General features: G+C 41.8%; 3 protein-coding genes across 3 annotated transcripts in view; 2 read left to right on the plus strand and 1 right to left on the minus strand.

The window, feature by feature from the left end:
* LOC139384057 (dnaJ homolog subfamily C member 17-like) overlaps positions 1-20,058 on the plus strand; it is a 491,465-nt gene that overhangs the window by 469,145 nt on the left and 2,262 nt on the right. The window lies entirely within an intron of this gene.
* LOC139383731 (gremlin-1-like) lies at positions 10,482-12,528 on the plus strand. The gene is made up of 2 exons (XM_071128290.1): positions 10,482-10,614; positions 10,940-12,528. Exon 2 carries the CDS (start codon positions 10,941-10,943, stop codon positions 11,484-11,486), a length of 546 nt encoding a protein of 181 aa, XP_070984391.1. The 5' UTR covers positions 10,482-10,614; position 10,940; the 3' UTR covers positions 11,487-12,528.
* LOC139384061 (formin-like) overlaps positions 13,345-20,058 on the minus strand; it is a 117,274-nt gene continuing 110,560 nt past the window's right edge. Inside the window, exons 18-19 of the mRNA XM_071128698.1 lie at positions 17,100-17,181; positions 13,345-16,947 (exon numbers count right to left, since the gene is read on the minus strand). Of these exons, the coding sequence (XP_070984799.1) occupies positions 16,903-16,947; positions 17,100-17,181 (127 nt within the window). The 3' untranslated portion in view covers positions 13,345-16,902. The remainder of the gene's footprint in view (positions 16,948-17,099; positions 17,182-20,058) is intronic.

Genomic DNA, 20,058 nt, shown 5'->3' on the forward strand with positions numbered 1-20,058 from the left:
CCATGTCTTTTCATTTTGAGAATGTTAATGCCATAGGCTGATGCTACTCTCACATACAAGAGAGGCTCATTAAGGCATATCACTAGCTTGATCCATAGGAGTGTTGCATTGAATAACCAAATGCTATCAACATGACATCACTAATTCCTCTCAGTTTAATCGAAAGTGTGCCTGATAACCTCAGGCAAAAGTGCACACCTTTAGCACTGGTATAATGGAGTTTACAGATGTGATCAAACTATAGTTGTTATGAAGGTGCTTAGATGTAAAACAGTATACACTGAGGGGAGGGGATATGTGGATAGGGTTTGAGCACTGGACAATGGTCATAATCTGGAATAGGATATAGAAAACATATTCCTCTATGTCAAATCAAATTGTATTTGTCACATACACATGGTTAGCAGATGTTAATGCAAGTGTAGCGAAATGCTTGTGCTTTTAGTTCCGACAATGCAGTAATAACCAACAAGTAATCTAACCTAACAATTGCACAACTACTACCTTATACACAAGTGTAAAGGGATAAAGAATATGTACATAAAGATATTAATGAGTGATGGTACACAACGGCATAGGGAAGATGCAGTAGATGGTATAGAGTACAGTATGTACATATGAGATGAGTAGTGTAGGGTATATAAACAAAGTGGCATAGTTTAAAGTGGCTAGTGATACATTTTTACATCAATTTACATTATTAATGTGGCTGGAGTTGAGTCAGTATGTTGGCAGCAGCCACTCAATGTTAGTGGTGGCTGTTTAACAGTCTGATGGCCTTGAGATAGAAGCTGTTTTTCAGTCTCTCGGGTCCTTGCTTTGATGCACCTGTACTGACCTCTGCTTCTGGATGATAGCGGGGTGAACAGGCAGTGGCTTGGGTGGTTGTTGTCCTTGATGATCTTTATGACCTTCCTGTGACATCGAGTGGTGTAGGTGTCCTGGAGGGCAGGTAGTTTACCCCCGGTGATGCGTTGTACAGACCTCACTACCCTCTGGAGAACCTTACGGTTGTGGGTGGAGCAGTTGCCGTACCAGGCGGTGATACAGCCCAATAGGATGCTCTCGATTGTGCATCATTAGAAGTTTGTGAGTGCTTTTGGTGACAAGCCGAATTTCTTCAGCCTCCTGAGGTTGAAGAGGCGCTGCTGCGCCTTCTTCACAACGCTGTCTGTGTGGGTGGATCAATGCAGTTTGTCCGTGATGTGTACGCCGACGAACTTAAAACTTACTACCCTCTCCACTACTGTCCCGTCGATGTGGATAGGGGGGGGGGTTCTCCCTCTGCTGTTTCCTGAAGACCACAATCATCTCCTTTGTTTTGTTGACGTTGAGTGTGAGGTTATTTTCCTGACACCACACTCCGAGGGCCCTCACCTCCTCCTTGTAGGCCGTCTCGTCGTTGTTGGTAATCAAGCCTACCACTGTAATGTCATCCGCAAACATGATGATTGAGTTGGAGGCGTGCATGGCCACGCAGTCGTGGGTGAACAGGGAGTACAGGAGGGCTCAGTAAGCACCCTTGTGGGGCCCCAGTGTTGAGGATCAGCGGGGTGGAGATGTTGTTACTTACCCTCACCACCTGGGGGTGGCCCGTCAGGAAGTCCAGTACCCAGTTGCACAGAGCGGGGTCGAGACACCTCTTCGTCTGATGATGAAGAATAGGAATCATCGGACCAACACGCAGCGTGGTAAGTGTTCATAGTAAATTTAATTAAATAAACTGAACACTGAATGACAAAAAAACAACAAAGCGCATGAACGCCACGAAACAGTCCTGTAAGGTCAGGAAACAACTACCCACAAACACAGGTGGGAACAGGCTACCTAAGTATGGTTCTCAATCAGAGACAACGATTGACAGCTGCCTCTGATTGGGAACCATACCAGGCCAAACACATAGAAATACAACACACAGAACAAAAACAATGCCCACCCCAACCAAACCAAAATAGAGATAGATGTAGGGACAGTTGTTTTAGTTTTTTTAGTTTACTGGTATTTCCAGAAAAATTCACTAGGGTTGCTGCATGTAGAAAAACGTAGGAAATGTTCTTTAATTGACACATGCTGTCTCTAATCAATTAACGTCTGGTCGTGCATAAGTGTTTGGTAGGGGGATTGCCTAAACCAGGGGAGGCATAGCTCTACGAATCTTAATTGCACTAAGACTGTTATTTGGTAGGGAATACTATTTGTAGATCAGTGATTCTACACCTCAATTTGAGCAAGGGGTAGCCTGACCGGGAGACGAACTCTGGTCCAGCGACTGTCAAGCCAACACATTAACCGGGGTAACGGTTAAGGCTTTGGTTTGACAGGTTCGAACCTCTTCAGCGTAACAGTTAAGGTGTTGGCTTGTAGCAGTAGCATTTGCATGTGGATCATTTTAAAAATGGGTTTAATAGTAAATAGGTATTTTTTTAATTGTAAAAATGTATTCTCGTTTAATGTGCCATGAACACAACCAGTCATGATGTTTTCATCTGATTGTCAAACAAATCACATCAGAAAGTAGGTTACCTTCACACGTTCTTCCAAAATTATTCCAGCATCCGAACAGGTGGCTGAAATTACAGTATCTCACCGGAGAAAGCATCCATACTCTTTTTGGCCAGACAGCGTCAGATACCTGGGCTACACACAGATGACGATGGCAGTATTATCAGCATCACCTGTCTTTTTACTAAAGAAATGTATATTTTATCCCCCTAGAGCCCTCAAACTCAACTCTAGACCTTGAAGCCAATTCCATTTATTTGTTCATTGTTCCCACTAATCAGGGACTGATTTAGACCTGGGACATAAGGTGGGTGCAGTTAATTATTAGGTAGAACAGAAAACCAGCAGGCTTTGGACCTCATAGGGTAAGAGTTGAATACCAGTGCACATAGCCACAGGAAATAGTTTGAGGGTGGGGGGGCTGAGAATTACCAGCTCTACAGACGGCTATATCGGTTTGCTCATACAGGACTATTAAAGCCCCATTGCACTACTTTTGGGAGAGGGAAAAAAAATCTATATGTTTTTATTATTATTTTTCAGGGGGGACTGCAGCACCCCTACTTCCCACGGCTATGCCCCTGCCCTAGACTCTAAGGGCTGGGTTTATACTAAGGTAGACTCATCGAGAACCAGACTTCCCTAATACGGTAAGCCTGGGGAAGTTCATGGCAGAAAAATTGAGAAATAGTGTTGGAGACCCAGTGTAAATCAGTGACGCCTCGCTACACTTGAAGCCTTGCTTGGGCGGAGCTCCAATAGTGCTCACTACACTATTGGACTATACTAGATTATTTCCATCCACAGTTTTTATGCAAGTAAAGTCATATCGTATATAAAAAACAGGACGTTTCGGTGTAATTTTATAAATGCCAACAGATCATTTGTTTGTTCTTTTTTGTGTCTGTAAAATGTATTATGTGGGAAATGGTGGTGGAAACACCTTTTATGCACAAATATTGATATAATAACCATCATATAGTTCTCCTCCCACTACAAACCATGCAGTTTATTAGGCTACAGATGAAATAAATTATGATGAACTTCACAGGGTGGTGAAAGTGCACGGTGATAAGCTTGATGCTGCTTTCCGATAAATATCGAGGGTCTTATTCTGGTGACGTGATCGATGCTTGACTATCGTTTGACAAATATAAATATTCTTGCTTTTATCCATAATAATCTCATCATGTAGACTATCTAACCCGCACAGCCTACCAATTGGATGAAAATCGAGCTAGTGTTGAGGAAGGTTGGGAAGTTGCCGATTTTAAAACCCCGTCAAAATATGTTGATGTATGTCGAGTTTGTGTATAAAACACAATTAAGTTTCTCCTCCAGGTTTTCGTCCATTTTCTGCAATCTTGCAAACTAGCATATGGAATAACTCTGCAAAATGTGTCCTTCCCGGTCGGAAAACAGTAATGAACATAACACGTTCCACCAACGAGCATGTGGGGGGTTTCTAGAAATGTAACATCCAATCAGAATCTTGCTGCTTGAAGTCAGCGGACCATTGAAACCATTTTTGCAATACAAAATTCTCCAGAACTGCAAGAGAGGCATGAAGCGACGTGATTTTGGAGGTATGACTACTACTAAGCTAACGTATGGAATTGATTTAAGATGGTAATATCAAGGATAATTTAGCTATTTGATTTGGACTTTTAGGACCCCTGTAGGTAAAAAAAAAAAATACGGTGCATTCGTAAAGTATTCAGACCCCTTGACTTTTTCCAAATTTTTCTACATTACAGCCTTATTCTAAAATATATTAAATATGTTTTTTCCCTCATCAATCTACACACAATACCCCAAAACAGTTTTTTTAAACGTTGCAAATAAAATGAAATATCAAATTTACATAAGTAAAGTACCCTTTACTCAGTACTTTGTTGAAGCACCTTTGGCAGTAAATACTGCCTCAAGTCTTCTTGGGTATGACGCTACAAGCTTGACACACCTGGATTTGGGGAGTTTCTCCCATTCTTCTCTTCAGATCCTCTCAAGCTCTGTCAGGTTGGATGGGGAGCGTCGCTGTCCTGTTGGAAGGTGAACCTTTGCCTCAGTCTGAGGTCCTGAGCGCTCTAGAGCAGGTTTTCATCAAGGATCTCTCTGTATGTTGCTCTGTTCATCTTTGCATCGATCCTGACTAGCCTCCCAGTCCCTGCCGCTGAAATACATCCCCACAGCATGATGCTACCACCACCATGCTTCACCGTAGGGATGATGCCAGGTTTCCTCCAGACGTGACGCTTGGCATTCAGGCCAAAGAGTTCAATCTTGGTTTCATCAAATCAGAGAATATTGTTTATCATGGTGTGAGAGTACTTTAGGTGCCTTTTGGCAAACTCCAAGCGGGCTGTCATGTGACTTTTACTGAGGAGTGGCTTCCGTCTGCCCACTCTACCATAAAGGCTTGATTGGTGGAGTGCTGCAGAGATGGTTTTCCTTCTGGAAGGTTCTCCCATCTCCATAGAGGATCTCTGAAGCTCTGTCAGAGTGATCATCGTGTTCTTGGACACCTCCCTGACCAAGGCCCTTCTCCACCGATGGCTCAGTTTGGCCTGGCGGCCAGCTCTAAGAAGGTGGTTCCAAACTTCATCCATTTAAGAATGATGGAGACCACTTTGTTCTTGGGGAACTTCACACACTGACTCAGAACTCTATGGACAATTCCTTCAACCTCAGGGCATGGTTTTTGCTCTGACATGCACTGTCAACTGTGGGAACTTAAATAGACAGGTGTGTGCCTTTCCAAATCATATCCAATCAATTGAATTTACCACAGGTGGACTCCAATCAAGTTGTAGAATCATCTCAAGGATGATAAATGGAAACAAGATGCACCTGAGCTCAATTTCGAGTATCATAGCAAATGGTCTGAATACTTATGTAAATAAGGTATTTCTGTTTTTATAAATTTGAGAACTTTTCTAAAAACCTGTTTTCACTTCGTCATTATGGGTCATTTTTTGTAGATTGAGGATTTTTTTATTTAACCCATTTTAGAAAACGGCTAACGTAAGAACGTTTATAAAAAGTCAAAGGGTCTGAATACTTTCTGAATGAACTGTATACATATATTTTTTTTAATGATTTGATGAAATATTGAATTTGCACTTACTGCTATTAGCCCATAGAAATGCATTCAATAACAACATGAAAAAATAGTCAAAATTGTAGTCAAAGGGGAGTATTTTTTGAAGTGTCTGTCCTATATCTGAGAGATGTAAGAAAGCCTAGGAAAAACAAAGACACATATTTACCATAGAATTACCTCTATACCTTTAACGTGGAAATGCCCTAATAACTTCCATACATTTTTCCACCCAGTACCGGCTTACCTTCAGAGGAATTGCTTGTGGAGGTCGTAGAGCAAAACGGAGAACGCCATCATGAGAGCCTCATCTTTCCCTAGAGGGGTCAAATTCATTTGTAGGCCAAACAGACGTTGTTTGAGAAGACCGATCTTCGAAATGTTTTCTGGTCTGACAAGCACAGCTGTAGCTCTGCCACCTTCCACAGATGCAGTGGATTGAGATGCAGCCCATGCAAAAAAACAGAGTTTTTAATGTATTTATTATACCTCGAGCTGAGAAATAATTGTAATATTTTTTGCTTAACATTTCTTTATGCCCAGCTCATGAGGCCCCGATGATGTGAGTCCTGAGGCAATTGGCTCTTCTGCCTGATGGTAAGTCTGACAGTGTCCGCAGATACTGTGTTTGACTGTGTGAGAGTGAAGTCATGCATCTCGCACATCTCAATGGGTGTGTTCCAGCGGTAAGCCTAACGAAGCCGACTGTAGACGAAAGTCGGTGGAGGTGCATCTGTAACAGCCGAAAGTCGCACACTGTAGTGGATCCCCAACAGCAAGGCTCAGATCCACATGGCAGTATCAACATATCTGCTATGGTTTGTTTATAAAAGTTTTTCTGTATAAATGTTGAAATAAACTTCTATACCCCCATACCACGCACTCACTGAAAACATAATGTGTGGTCAATGGTGGAAAAAGTACTCAATTGTCAAAAAGGACTCAAGAAAAAGTGACCAAGTAAAATACTACTTGATTAAATGTCTAAATGTATCTGGTTTTAAATGTACTTGTGTACGTACAGTGGTAGAAAAAGTACTCAATCATCATACTTGAGTAAAAGTAAATGCTATACATCAAATTTCTTATATTAAGTAAACCAGATGGCACCATTTGTTTGACATATATATGGACAGACGGGGCCATACTCCAACACTCAGACATCATTTACAAAGCAGTTTTTGTGTTTAGTGAATCTGCCAGATCAGAGGCAGTAGGGATGACTTTATATTGATAAGTGCTTGAATTGGACCATATTGCTGTCCAGCCTGAGTATTCGAAATGTAAGGTGTACATATTTTCTTTAGGAATGTAGTGGAGTAAAAGTTGTCAAAAATATAAATGGTAAAGTATAGGTACCCAAAAAACCGTTTGTCAAAAAAAACACCCTAATGATTGGTTGACATATCGTGCCTCCCACAATGAAGGTGATGGCTGCATGGTGCAGTTGGTGAGAAGCAACTGCAGCGACTTTAAGGCAACTTCATCACATGATTTTTGTAAAGTTCATGCAGTCCACATGTCGGACAATTCGTATACCCATAATGCAGAACACTTTGACAAAAGTGATCTGTGATCCACTCGAGCTCGCCTAATATATGCTGTGCTGCTGGTGGCAATTGTCGTGTCCAAGAGGATCAAACCCGTTATGTATCATGGGTAAATTGTGACTGACTGACTGATCTACAAATAATAATGCTCTCTTAGAAAAAAAGGTTATGGATAGAACTAAAAAGGGTTATATTGCTTGCTTCACATATGGCACCCTGAAAGGTTCTATATAGAACCCATTTGTAGGGTTATTTGATCAGAAACCCAGGGGTTATTCTTCACTGAACCAAAATTGGTTCCAAGTAGGGTTATATATGGAATCAATTTCGGTTCTATATAGAACCTTTAGGGGTGCCATTTATGAAGCAAGCTTATAACCCTTTTAGGTTCCATGCAGAACCTTTTTTTATAAGAGTGTGAGTAGTTTATGATGCAAAGTTCTTTGTAGATCAGTCTGCAGTGGCCTGCACTGTCAATGCAATGTGGAACACGCCCAGTGTCATTTCGAGTCTTAAATTGCCCCTAATTTACCTTCTTTTTTCTTTTTTACTTCTGAGAGGATCAGTTTGAGCAAATAAGGCGTAGAATCACTAATCTACAAATATCATTCCCTGCCAAAGAATAGGTTTTGTGCCATTTAGATTCGTATAACTACTTAGCCTCCTCTGACTAATTAGAGACCCCCACCAAACACTCACGCACAACCAGAGATTGATTGATTGGAGGCAACTTGTAATTTAAATAACATTTCCTATGATTTTCTACCTGCAGCCAACCTAGTGGATAAGCCAACCTAGCTGGAAAACTAGCTGCAGCCAACCCAGCTGGAAACCTAGCTGCAGCCAACCCAGCTGGAAACCTAGCTGCAGCCAACCCAGCTGGAAACCTACCTGCAGCCAACCTAGTGGATAAGCCAACCCAGCTGGAAACCTACCTGCAGCCAACCTAGTGGATAAGCCAACCTAGCTGGAAACCTAGCTGGAAAGTACTCGTCAAATACATTAACCCACTAAAACAACTGGCCCTAGTTATCCTAAACATAAAGGTTTGTAGACTGTCGTGTTTTATTTGAGAAAATTTAAGTAATATAAGCCTGATGTAGGCTATCTAATTATTTATGTATAATAAGATTAGCTGTAGGCTATGAAGCCACGATGGAGTGTTCAATCTGTTCAAATAATAATTGCACACAATGCGTCCTGACGAGGTCTGTCAACTAATTGAATTGATTCAGCAATAGGAATAATATCATATTGCTGGCATCTCAATTAATTCCCTTCATATCACACTCATCGCAGTCCTGTGCACAACCGTAGACGTGTTCTGCATGTATTTTTATTTAAAAGCTAGTTAGTTATATTATGGCTTCACATTGTGTTGCTGCGAGGATTGGCCGCCAACCATGTGTTGCGCAGATGGGGAGTAGCCCAGTAAGCCTACAAATAATGCAGGACTCTGACGAGCAACAGCGTGGAGAGACTCAGGATGTACTGTTATAACTGCAAACATGGCTAGGTCACCTAATCCAAATTTTCAGAACTCAACATAGCCTATGCAGACGGTCAGGCGGCTGAGGATATGATAGGCTACCTCAGGAAAAACACCTGACTACCGAATATGAGGAAGCCTAAGCCTAAAGTGTAGAATACTGTGACTGGTTTATCCGACAGAAAAATGTTGTTTGTTTTATATTTGTTTTGTATTTGAAGATATATAGCAGGTCATGCGTTTATTTGCCAAGGTGAAATAACATAGGCTTATAGTTCGTTCGTTTTCCTAAAAAAACATGTAGGCTAATTTATATGCTAGGCCTATTGAAGCCTAAACACACTTGTGATAGGCTATCACTTTTGCTTGAACAGAACACATATTTTACGCACTGTCTTGAACCCGATAACCAAAAAAGTAGCGATGCTTCAAATACTTTTGAGATTGTATCAATTGTAGAACTCCGTCTGTTTGTAAAACTGTCTTAAAAACACTTAAGAAGTGTGAATTGATGGGAATTAACTGAAGTGAGACAGAGGAGCCCAGGCGGAAATGTCAAGAATGGAATTGGACTTGTCTGAGGGGCTTATGTTTTAATTTCTAAAAAACAAAAGTGTTTTTGGCTGTTACCCTAAATATATTCTCAGACGTCATGCTAATTTCTCAACATTTCATCCCTGCACAAACAGTTTCCAACCAATTAGGCACTAACTAAGAACTTTATTTTTTTATATTTTTTTATGAGAAAATTGGACCACTTTATTTTCTGTTAAACATAAGTCTATTTTAAATATATCGTTATTCGCCTACTCAAGTTGGCGCGACAGGTGATATAAAGACTTGGTCCAGAACATATTTTCTATAAATTTAATATGGCTTATTCGTTTCCCAATCGTAAATAATAGTAGGCCTAATTTCTAACAATTTGTTTCTTTGGTGAAGTAATGCATCCAAGTAAAAAACATTTTTTTTTAAATGTTGTTATTCTCCAAATCGAAAAAAGCTCACTAAAATTGTAATTTCAGAATAAATAACACAATCAATAAAAAAAAAATATTTTTTAAAATTCTGAATAATTCAATAAATAAATGCATTCTATTGAAAACGTAATTAAAATACATTTAGGCCCTATGTTTTATGGAACTATGCCTATAATATTCAACGTAATGATTAGATTAAATCTACCATTTACATTTGTAGGCAACGTCACACAAATGGCCTATATTGCCATTATAAATTGAACCAAAAAACGGTAACTTGTAATTCCGTTCCGCCACATGCATTGTTATTTGTGGTAACATTTTCTTATATAGTCCTGTCACTTTGCACTGTTTCAATTGGCATTCACAAAAGTAATTATCCGGGACCATTATGTAAAGATCATTAGCATGCATTTTATATAATGTAAAAAGCAGACTGTAAAATAAACCATTACTGGCCCCTCGCCCCTCTCCCCCTCTCTGTTAAACTAGCCTATAGACAATTAGAGATAAAACAGTTAACATGCAGTTGAACCAAATAGGCTATACCTGCTTTATATTTATGACATGCATAACATTCCCAAATGTGTGCCCAGTATAGCACTGAAGTCTGCATGGTTTCCATGAAATTCGTGCCAAAATTCTCCTACTCCCCCTCCCCCATGGTATTCTTAAAGTGGGTTCGAGGAAGTGTTGAGGGGGCGGGTAGTTTTGATTTTCCTTGTATCGTGCTTAGCCAATAATGTGGAAGGATATGTTGTGCACATCTCAGCTGACAGACATTTAAAAAGGAGACAGTCAGGCGCTGCTGCAATTTGTATTAAAACCTCAGTCTCTTTCTATGGAATCCTTAGCGACTCCAGACTACCAACAGCGCGAGCCCCCTCTGCAGTACTACAGTCTCCACCATTAGCTGCCTCTTGCCTCGGGACACTTCATAAAGAACACCCACCACAGATCATTTCATTTGCAGCTACTTTGAGCTTTTGACAGGTTAGTGAAGTTTAACGCTTAACATCTGAGAAAGTACGTGCGTAAAACTTGGGCATGTTATCGAATTAGATTCCTTATCATCATATCGCAGGGGGTCTTTATGCGTAAACTCTGCTTGTATGTATACCTATTCTGTAGTTAGACTACATGTCCCAATGATTATTGTAGCCTATTGTAAATAAACATGTGAAATGTAATGATTATTCTCATGCATAAAGGTTATTGTTTTTCTGTATTCTGTTTTACGCAATGGCTTGCGCCCATTAACTTCGCCGAGATTAGGCTATGGATGATAATTCAACCTTCACTTATCTTTCCCCTCAAGGATGGCCAGATCAGCGTATATCCTCTGTGGCATGGTTTTCATCCTGGGGCTACTCTCAGTGGCTTCCAAAAGGAACAGGGGCTCCCAAGGCGCCATCCCTCATCCTGACAAAAACAACCCAAACGAATCGGAGCAGCAACCACAGGCACCGCAGGCGGGCTCTGGTTCCCGACGACGGGAAAAGAGTTCTGCTGCACCGGCTGAGGAGGTGCTTGAGTCCAGCCAAGAAGCGTTGCATGTCACTGAGCGCCGCTATCTGAAACGCGACTGGTGCAAGACACAGCCACTTAAACAGACCATCCACGAGGAGGGCTGCATCAGCCGCACTATCATTAACAGGTTCTGCTATGGACAGTGTAATTCTTTTTACATCCCCAGACATGTCCGCAGGGAAGAGGGAGCCTTCCAGTCTTGTTCGTTCTGCAAGCCGAAACGATTTACTACCATGACTTTCACTTTGAACTGTCCGGACCAGCAGCCGCCCACCAAGAAGAAGCGCATCCAGCGCGTAAAGCAGTGCCGCTGCATCTCCATAGACTTGGACTAGCCTTGTGATTGACTGGGATGCGGCCAATTAGTCTCCTCATCAAACAATTATTGGATTGTTCACGTGAAGGATAATCACCGTATGTCTGGGAGCATTTTTCCCTATTCCAAATATGAGAAAATGTTCAATCTGCAAGGAACGTAAGATCAGACAGACATGTGCAGCATGTTATAGGCTTCTGTAGATATACTTGGGCATATTCTTTTGTAAACAAGGACTGCTGTACCATGTCATTTTCTGCGCATAATTGCCTATTAATCTAATTGCAATAGCAGCCTGTGGCAAGCAACGTTGCATGGTATAATGACATGGAATGAACACAACAATCTGCTGATTGACTTGTAAACAAGCGCACGGCTTTTCCAATCTCAAATAGGACTGCAAAACCTTTTCACACAATGTTTTTACACTATTTTGGACAGAGACAGCAATAGGCTATCAAAACCAATTTCAATGGGGGGAATAGGACAGAAAATGCGTTTATATAATTAATGGTTGACGAATAGATAGTTTCCACTATGTGGAATTTGAAAAAAAGTAACGACTATTTAATGTGGCTAGAATGCTCCACTGATTTATTTGACTCCAATGTTCAGTGTTATAGTGGAGAACGGAGAGCTTTTGTAAAGTAGGCTAGGACTAAGATGTTCGATGCTATGAATAAATAAAAAACTAAATATCTGTATTAGTTGGACATGGAAATGAAAATGTTCGATGTAGGCCTACATACTTGTTTATAATGCTGTAGATGGAAGCTTTTCTTTTAGTTGTAAAATGTTATTCATACACGAATTGTATATGCAACCAGTTTGATAGTTCTATCAGAGCAACTGATCCACAAAATAAACAGATATTGACATTGATGCAGTGGTCACTGAACCTGTTCGCTTTTTGCTTACATTGTTCATGTCTGAACATTTCAGCGTCAGGGTTGACACCACCGATGTGAAATGGATCGTTAATTAACCCACACCCAAACTGCAAAGACTCCGATTTCATGCATAGCATTTTTATGTATCAGGTTTAACCCTAAACACCAAATAAAAACATATTCTCTAGTGATGGGTTATTTTCTTCTTGCTTGGAGCCAACCTCTTGCTGGGACTTTTATAAGTTCCGTAGACCATTGGATATATTTCGTCGTAAAACGAAGATCATTTATGAGAAAAGACCACAAGAAACGCGATTACATGTTAGACTCAACAACATTTTCAATAACCCCTTCAAACGATGTTATCGAAGTTTACAATAGGATCTCCCCTGGCTCCCAAATCTGTCAAAGGCCCATGTTTTTGTGGGGACACTGATGCTAAACAGGGTTTACGCATTTGTAAAACCATGGTTCCCTTACGGTTTCTTGTTCAGATGGTACAAGGCCTACATGGCTCTCTAAAAATAGATACATCAACCAATCAATAGCCTTCTTTAAAAATTGAACACCGATCAAAGTTTTCTTTATCAATTATTTATTGTCGAGTTGTTTTAGCCTCTTACGCATTTGGGACTTCAGAGTGGTTTTGTCAGTTGCGTCGCTCTGCTTCGATTTACTCTTGCCAGGTCTTCATTGTACCGAATGTAGTGCTGACATAATCAAGTTTGCGCCTTCATTGGCACGTGTAGCAAAGTGTAATAGGCTACAAGTCATGTGTAGAGAAGTTGCGTGTTTCTATCCATTTCTATCGATTTAACTTAGGTGCACTTTCTCTCATTATTATCGTGCTTTCTGACATTTTCAAATGATTAATTTAGAATGAAAATGTGCATTGTGAGATATATAGGTGCAAATGAATAAATCTTTGCGCACAAATCAATGAAACAATTAGGCTATGGTCATTTTCACCTTTATTTGGCTACTGAATGTTATTCGGGAGTGCTGAAAGTAGAGGAACAACAGACAAGGAGGGTTAAACATCAGTTTCCATGCGAGCCAGGCTTCCTCATCTGTAGACTCCAGTTAAGACTTTTGTGACTGAATTGTTTGCAATCTATTACTTTGACCTCGCGCAAATTCATTTGAACGACAAAACACCTAAAACACGTGGGCACATAAGAGTAGGCCTCTCACGAAATGAATCAACATATGCATGTTAAACATATAGGCCTTTATCAAAATGTAAATTTTTGCCTACTAATTTGGTTCTGAAAAACGTTAAAGTAAACATTAAATGCAATTTTAAGATTCTGAAATGTCTTCATACAAAAAATAATGGCACATTCAATGATTATGAAACAAAGATGCTATTTTGACACTTAATAGGTTCTGGCAGGGGTAAAGTATAGGCCTACACATGTCTTGATATGAGTAACTGTTTCTATTTTTAAACAAAGTAAACATCATCTTGATTTAAATTAAACAAAAGGCAATATATATATATATATATATATATATATAGCCAAATTATACTCTCTATAGCAGTTCATGTAGGGTATGAAACAAGACCATTTGTGGTAAATGATGAGGCTCCTTATATACAGTGCCTTCAGAAAGTATTCAGACCCCTTGACCTTTTCCACATTTTGTTAGTTACAGCCGTATTCTAAAATATATGTTTTTTAAACCCATAATGACAAAGCAAAAACAGGTATTTCAAAATGTTTAGTGTGAAGACCCTCTGCTATGAGACTTGAAATTGAGCTCAGGTGCATCCTGTTTCCATTGATCATCCTTGAGCTGTTTATACAACTTGATTGGAGTCCACCTGTGGTAAATTCAATTGATTGGACATCTTTTGGAAAGGCACACACCTGTCTATATATGGCCCCACAGTTGGCAGTGCATGTCAAAGCAAAAACCAAGCCAATGGAAGAAGTTTGGAACCACCAAGACTCTTCCTAGAGCTGGCCGCCCAGCCATACTGAGCCATCTGGGAGAAAAGCCTTGGTTGGGGAGGTGACCAAGAACACGATGGTCACTCTGACAGAGCTCTGGAGTTCCTCTGTGGAGATGGGAGAACCTTCAAGAAAATCAACCATCTCTGCAGCACTCCACCAATCAGGCCTTTATGGTAGAGTGGCCAGACGGAAGCCACTCCTCAGTAAAAGGCACATGTCAGCCCGCTTGGAGTTTGCCAAAAGGCACCTAAAGACTCTCAGACCATGAGAAACAAGATTATCTGGCATGATGAAACCAAGATTGAACTCTTTGGCCTGAATGCCAAGCGTCTCGTCTGGAGGAAACCTGGCACCACCCCTACAGTGAAGCATGATAGTGGCAGCAGCATGCTGTGGGGGTGTTTTTCAATGGCAGGGACTGGGAGGCTAGTCAGGATCGATGCAAAGATGAACAGAGCAAAGTACAGAGAAATCCTTGATGAAAACCTGCTCCAGAGCGCTCCCCATCCAACCACGTGCTCCCCATCCAACCTGACAGAGCTTGAGAGGTTCTGCAGAGAAGAATGGGAGAAACTCCCCAAATACGAGTGTGCCAAACTTGTACCGTCAGACCCAAGAAGACTTGAGGCTGTAATTGCTGCCAAAGGTGCATCAACAAAGTACTGAGTAAAGGGTCTGAATACTTATGTAAATGTGATTTTCAGTTTTTTGTTTTTTAATAAATTGGCAAAAATGTCTAAAGAACTGTTTTGCTTTGTCATTATGGGGTACTGTGTGTAGATTGAAGAAGAAGAAAAACAATTTAATCAATTTTAGAATAAGGCTGTAACTTAAAAAAAATAATGAAAAGGTCAAGGGGTCTGAATACTTTCCGCAGGCACTGTAGGTCACATCCATATGAAACTAAACACTTCTTTCACCTGACTACTGAGCCATTCATGCATCCTCCTCGAGCTAAGGCAGGAATCAAAATAATATACAAAAATACAACCTCAAAGAAAAAAAGAAATTATGTTTTGGCATACAATTTTCATTTTAATATATAAATAATGGTTAAACCCCTGTCTATAGTTTTCCAAGACAAAGTTGAAATCTTCCAGACATCAAAGACATTTTTTGTTGTTAAATAAATATACTATAGTTCTCTCCAAAAAATACATGGATGATGCAATTTATCACAACATGTTAATTCACAAATGTTATCATAGCACAGAAACCATAGAATTGCATAGGAGTTCAAGTTGAGGTGCTAGAAAGTTCAGTACATTTGATTAAGTACCATTCTGACAATAACAGAAGGATGTAGCTACTAAATACAGCTGATGCAAGCAGGAAAGTGCATAGGATTGTGACATACATATGTCATAAACAAAATTCATTGGGAACAACTAACTATTCTATCATATACACTTAAAAAATGTGTCAGGGCAGCCACAATCAGATGACCTGTTGCTTTCCTCAGCATAGCATATAGCAAGGTTGCTTGTTAATCTCTGAGCGTCACGTCTGACTCAGGGGCTGAGAGCAAGGCATTGCTGCATTCTCTGGCTATCACCCAGGAGGGGTCAGTCTGGTACAGTGAGAAAGTCAACACTGGTACGACATCCTGTTTCTACCTTTTGACCAGGACCCACATCGCTATGAATTCAACAGAACTCTCAGTCCAATAAAGACTGCCAATTCTCTTCACAATACAACATCAGGTCAAACGTTTCTGTCCCTGCTCATTTGAAAACAAACACCAATTGAAATAAATTTACAAGACACACTTCAAACATGGATGGGCCACAGCAGATGAAAAGCTATTCTTTACATTAAAGTATTGTATACTGCTTTCATATTCTAAATCATTGTTAGAATAACAACTCCTGAATGTCTTACGTAATCGTAATAATTTCACTGAGTGAAGATTGCCATATTTGTTAACATAGCTCAGCAACAATGAGGCCTCGTCTGTAGTTGCTGCATAACCTGGCTACAATACATAGGACTATATGTCCTCACGATGTGTGATGCTGTCCTGAAACCCAGACTGAGGAATGTATGTAGGTCCTAGAGGTCAGGGGTCATCACTGTAGATATGTCAGCTGGAGTGCTCATTGTCCTGAACCCCAGCACGCCTCAGAGCAGGCTCTACAGGCTGGCCATTCAAAGGTCACACCAGTCTGGATGAATGAGGTTGACCTTTATCCCCTGTGAGTCTCATCATGTCAGCGGTTTAGTCAGCTATGGACCCTCTGTATAGACTTAGCAGCCTGCATATCTGCTGCAGGGTGGCATTCAGTTTCCTCTTTCCTATGGTGTACATGTTGGTCTGGATGGTGGTCATAGGGATACACAGTGATAGAAGCCCACAAAAGGTGCCTCTCATCTGGGGAAGAGGCTGAGTTGGAAGAGAGTAGTGGATATGGTCCAGTTAGTAAGGACGGTAGAATGGGCCGTAGTAGAGAGGTCCACAGTGTGGGGGCACGGAGGGCTATATGAGGTATGATGTTGGGTAAGAGGCAGGTGGTGAAGGGAAGAAGTGATCATCTCCTCTCTCCACTTCCTCTCTCTCCACTCTGTTCTTCATTGATCATCCTCTTCAGCTGGAGGACACGCTGGCTTCTTTCTGACGCAGTCTTTCTTTCTGTTGACAGAGGAAAAAAAGGGAGAGCTGAGCTTTATAGCATTGTGTTATATGATATGATCCACCATGATTGACTGCGTCCAGTTAAGGTAATAGCAACAACGTTATCGATCAAAATATTTGAGGGTGGTTGAAGGAAGTCCAGTTCTTACCAGACTGTTGGCATTGATCTTCTTGGTTTCCACCCTCTTCTCAGCTGTGATCTTTTTGATGTTCTCCTGTGCTTCCTTCAGCCTGGAAGAAAGGAAACATTAACCTCAATCATATCAGGAAAATGTCTCGATCTATTCAGGTTAAAATAACCTTTGCTGGTAGTACATACAGTGAGTGTACAAAACACTAGGAACACCTGCTCTTTCCATGGCATAGACTGACCAGGTGAATCCAGGTGAAAGCTATGATCCCTTATTGATGTCACCTGTTAAATCCACTTCAATTAGTGTAGATGAAGGGGACGAGACAGGTTAAAGAAGGATTTTTAAGCCTTGAGACAATTGAGACATGGATTGTGTTAGTGTGTCATTCAGAGGCTGAATGGGCAAGACAAAATATTTAAGTACCTTTGAACGGGGTATGGTAGTAGGTGCCAGGCACACCAGTTAGAGTGTGTCAAGAACTGCAACGCTGCTGGGCTTTTCACACTCAACAGTTTCATGAGTGTATCAAGAACGGTCCACTACCCAAAGGACATCCAGCCAATGGCAGGCCAGTGGTTGAAAATGGGTTATTGATGAAAGACGACAGAGGAGGCTGACACAAATTGAGCAGAGCAACAGACGGGTTACAGTTAGTCAACTGACAGTCTAGTTCAACATTAGTGCCCAAAGACCCATAAAGTGATGAACAACTCGTCGTACCTTGACACAAATTGGGTATGGCAAACGACAACCTTACAGAGTTCCACAAGAAACTGGGGTTGCAGTGGGCTAAGGAACGAAAAAACTCTGGACACTGGAGACTTGGAAAAACATTGCCTGGTCTGATGAATCCCGGTTCCTGCTGTTTCACGCTGATGGGAGGACTAGGGTATGGAGAAGACCCTATGAGTACATGTATACATCGTGTCAACATTGCAGGCTGGCGGTGTAACAGTGTGTGGTGTGTTTTCATGGCACACATTGGGCCCCTTGATGAAAGGGGAGCAACGTTTGAATGCCACAGTATATCTGAATATCATTGCCAATCAGGTGCATCTCTTCTATGGCAGCACTGTATCCATCTGCAAATTATTTTTTTTCAGCAGGATAATGCCCCATATTTACTACAAGGCTAGGATTGTCAAGGAATGGTTCCACGAACATGACAGTGAATTCAGCTTAATGCAGTGGCCTGCCCAGACACCAGATCTCAATCCAATTGAGTATCTGTGGGATGAGATGGAACAAGTTATTTGAAGTAGAGATGTCACACCTGCTCCCCTTCCCTGGTGCTCGATGGCGCCAGGCTCCCCAGAATTACACTCTCCTGCCACCATCATTACGCACATCTGCCTTCCCCCTGTCACTAGCATCAGTGATTATCGGACTCACCTGGACTCAATCACCTCTGTCATTACCTCCATTATATCTGTCTGGTTCCCTGCTTCATCATTATTTGTTGTTTGTCGTTGTTTACCCGTGTGCTGACGCTGTTTCTGTTTTGTTACCTGTCTGTTCCTGAATAAATGTTGACTCCCTGTACCTGCTTCTCATCTCTAGCGTCGGTCATTACAGAATGCTGAAGAATCATACGAAGCATCGGGGAGTGCTGGCGTTCCAGTTGGTGGTGACGTCTGGTCTGGGGGCCGCCCCCGATGGAACCGGGGGTGCCTAAGCCAGCTTGTCAGGCTGTCACGCCCTAGCTGGCTCGAGAGGTTCTTTCCCCGGTTGGCTGGGAAGGCGCCCATCCCATGTCGGGCCCCAGCCGGATCGTAAGGTTTTACGCCCAGCCGGCTCATCAGGCTGCTACGCCTCCACCCGATCATCGGGCTCCCATGCCTCAGTGGGATTGACAGGCTTTCACGACCCAGCCGGATTGTCGGGCTCCTATGCCTCAGCAGGCTAGCCAGGCTCCCATGCCTCTGCCGGTTCGTCGGGAGTTTACGCCCAGCCGGCTTGTCCAGCGTCCATTCCACCAGGCTCGCCCAGGTGGGATGCCGGGAGCACCCCTAGAGGGGGGGTACTGTCACGCCTGCTCCCGCTCCCCCTCCTTGGCGATCGAAGGCGCCAGGCTCCCCAGCATTACGCACTCCTGCCAACATCATTACGCACACCTGCCTTCCCAACTGTCATGCACATCAGTGATTATTGGACTCGATCACCTCTGTCATTACCTCTCCTATATCTATTTGGTTCCCCGCTCTGTTCCCTGCTTCAGCATTAATTGTTGTTTGTCGTTGTTTACCCGTGTGCTGACGCTGTTCCTTTTTTTGTTACCTGTCTGTTCCTGAATAAATGTTGTACATGCTTCTCATCTCCAGCATCGGTCATTACAAGAGATCCACTACCAGCCAACTTGACACTATTGTGGGAAGTCAACATAGGCCAGCATCCCTGTGGAATGCTTTAGAAACCTTGTAGAGTCCATGCCCTGACTAATTGATGGGGTGCAACTCAATATTAGGAAGATGTTCACTCAGTTGTATACTCAGTGTATACCATAAAGTCATAAAGCTATTGGTAAATTGTATCACATATCTGACCATGTGGCACAACACTACCATGTCTAAGACAGAAAACCTCTTGATGTCTGTTGACACATGAGTCAGTTCGCTAACAGCAGCATTAGTCCATCCAGAAGTTGTTTGCACTGTAACAGCAACATGTACACATCACAGTATGTATCCCCCCTGTGCACTACTGTATGTGGCACAGAGAGTCCTCATCCTCCCTCACAGCCCCACTCTGTTCTGTTATCCCTCTCTGGAGTTAGCAGGCAGTGAAACCCACCGGTTAAAGCAGGGAGAATGACAGTGGGTCCATGAGATAATGAGCTAGTCTTAAAAACACTTGGGTTTTATGGTTGTGCGAACAGTATTTAAAATAAAGTTAATTGTACATAAGCACAGTCAGGTGTGGGTAATACGGGACATGATTGCCTAGTAAACAATTAAGAGAGAGCACATGGATCCAT

This window comes from Oncorhynchus clarkii, chromosome 25 (genome assembly GCF_045791955.1).
Source record: "Oncorhynchus clarkii lewisi isolate Uvic-CL-2024 chromosome 25, UVic_Ocla_1.0, whole genome shotgun sequence".
NCBI lineage: Eukaryota > Metazoa > Chordata > Actinopteri > Salmoniformes > Salmonidae > Oncorhynchus > Oncorhynchus clarkii.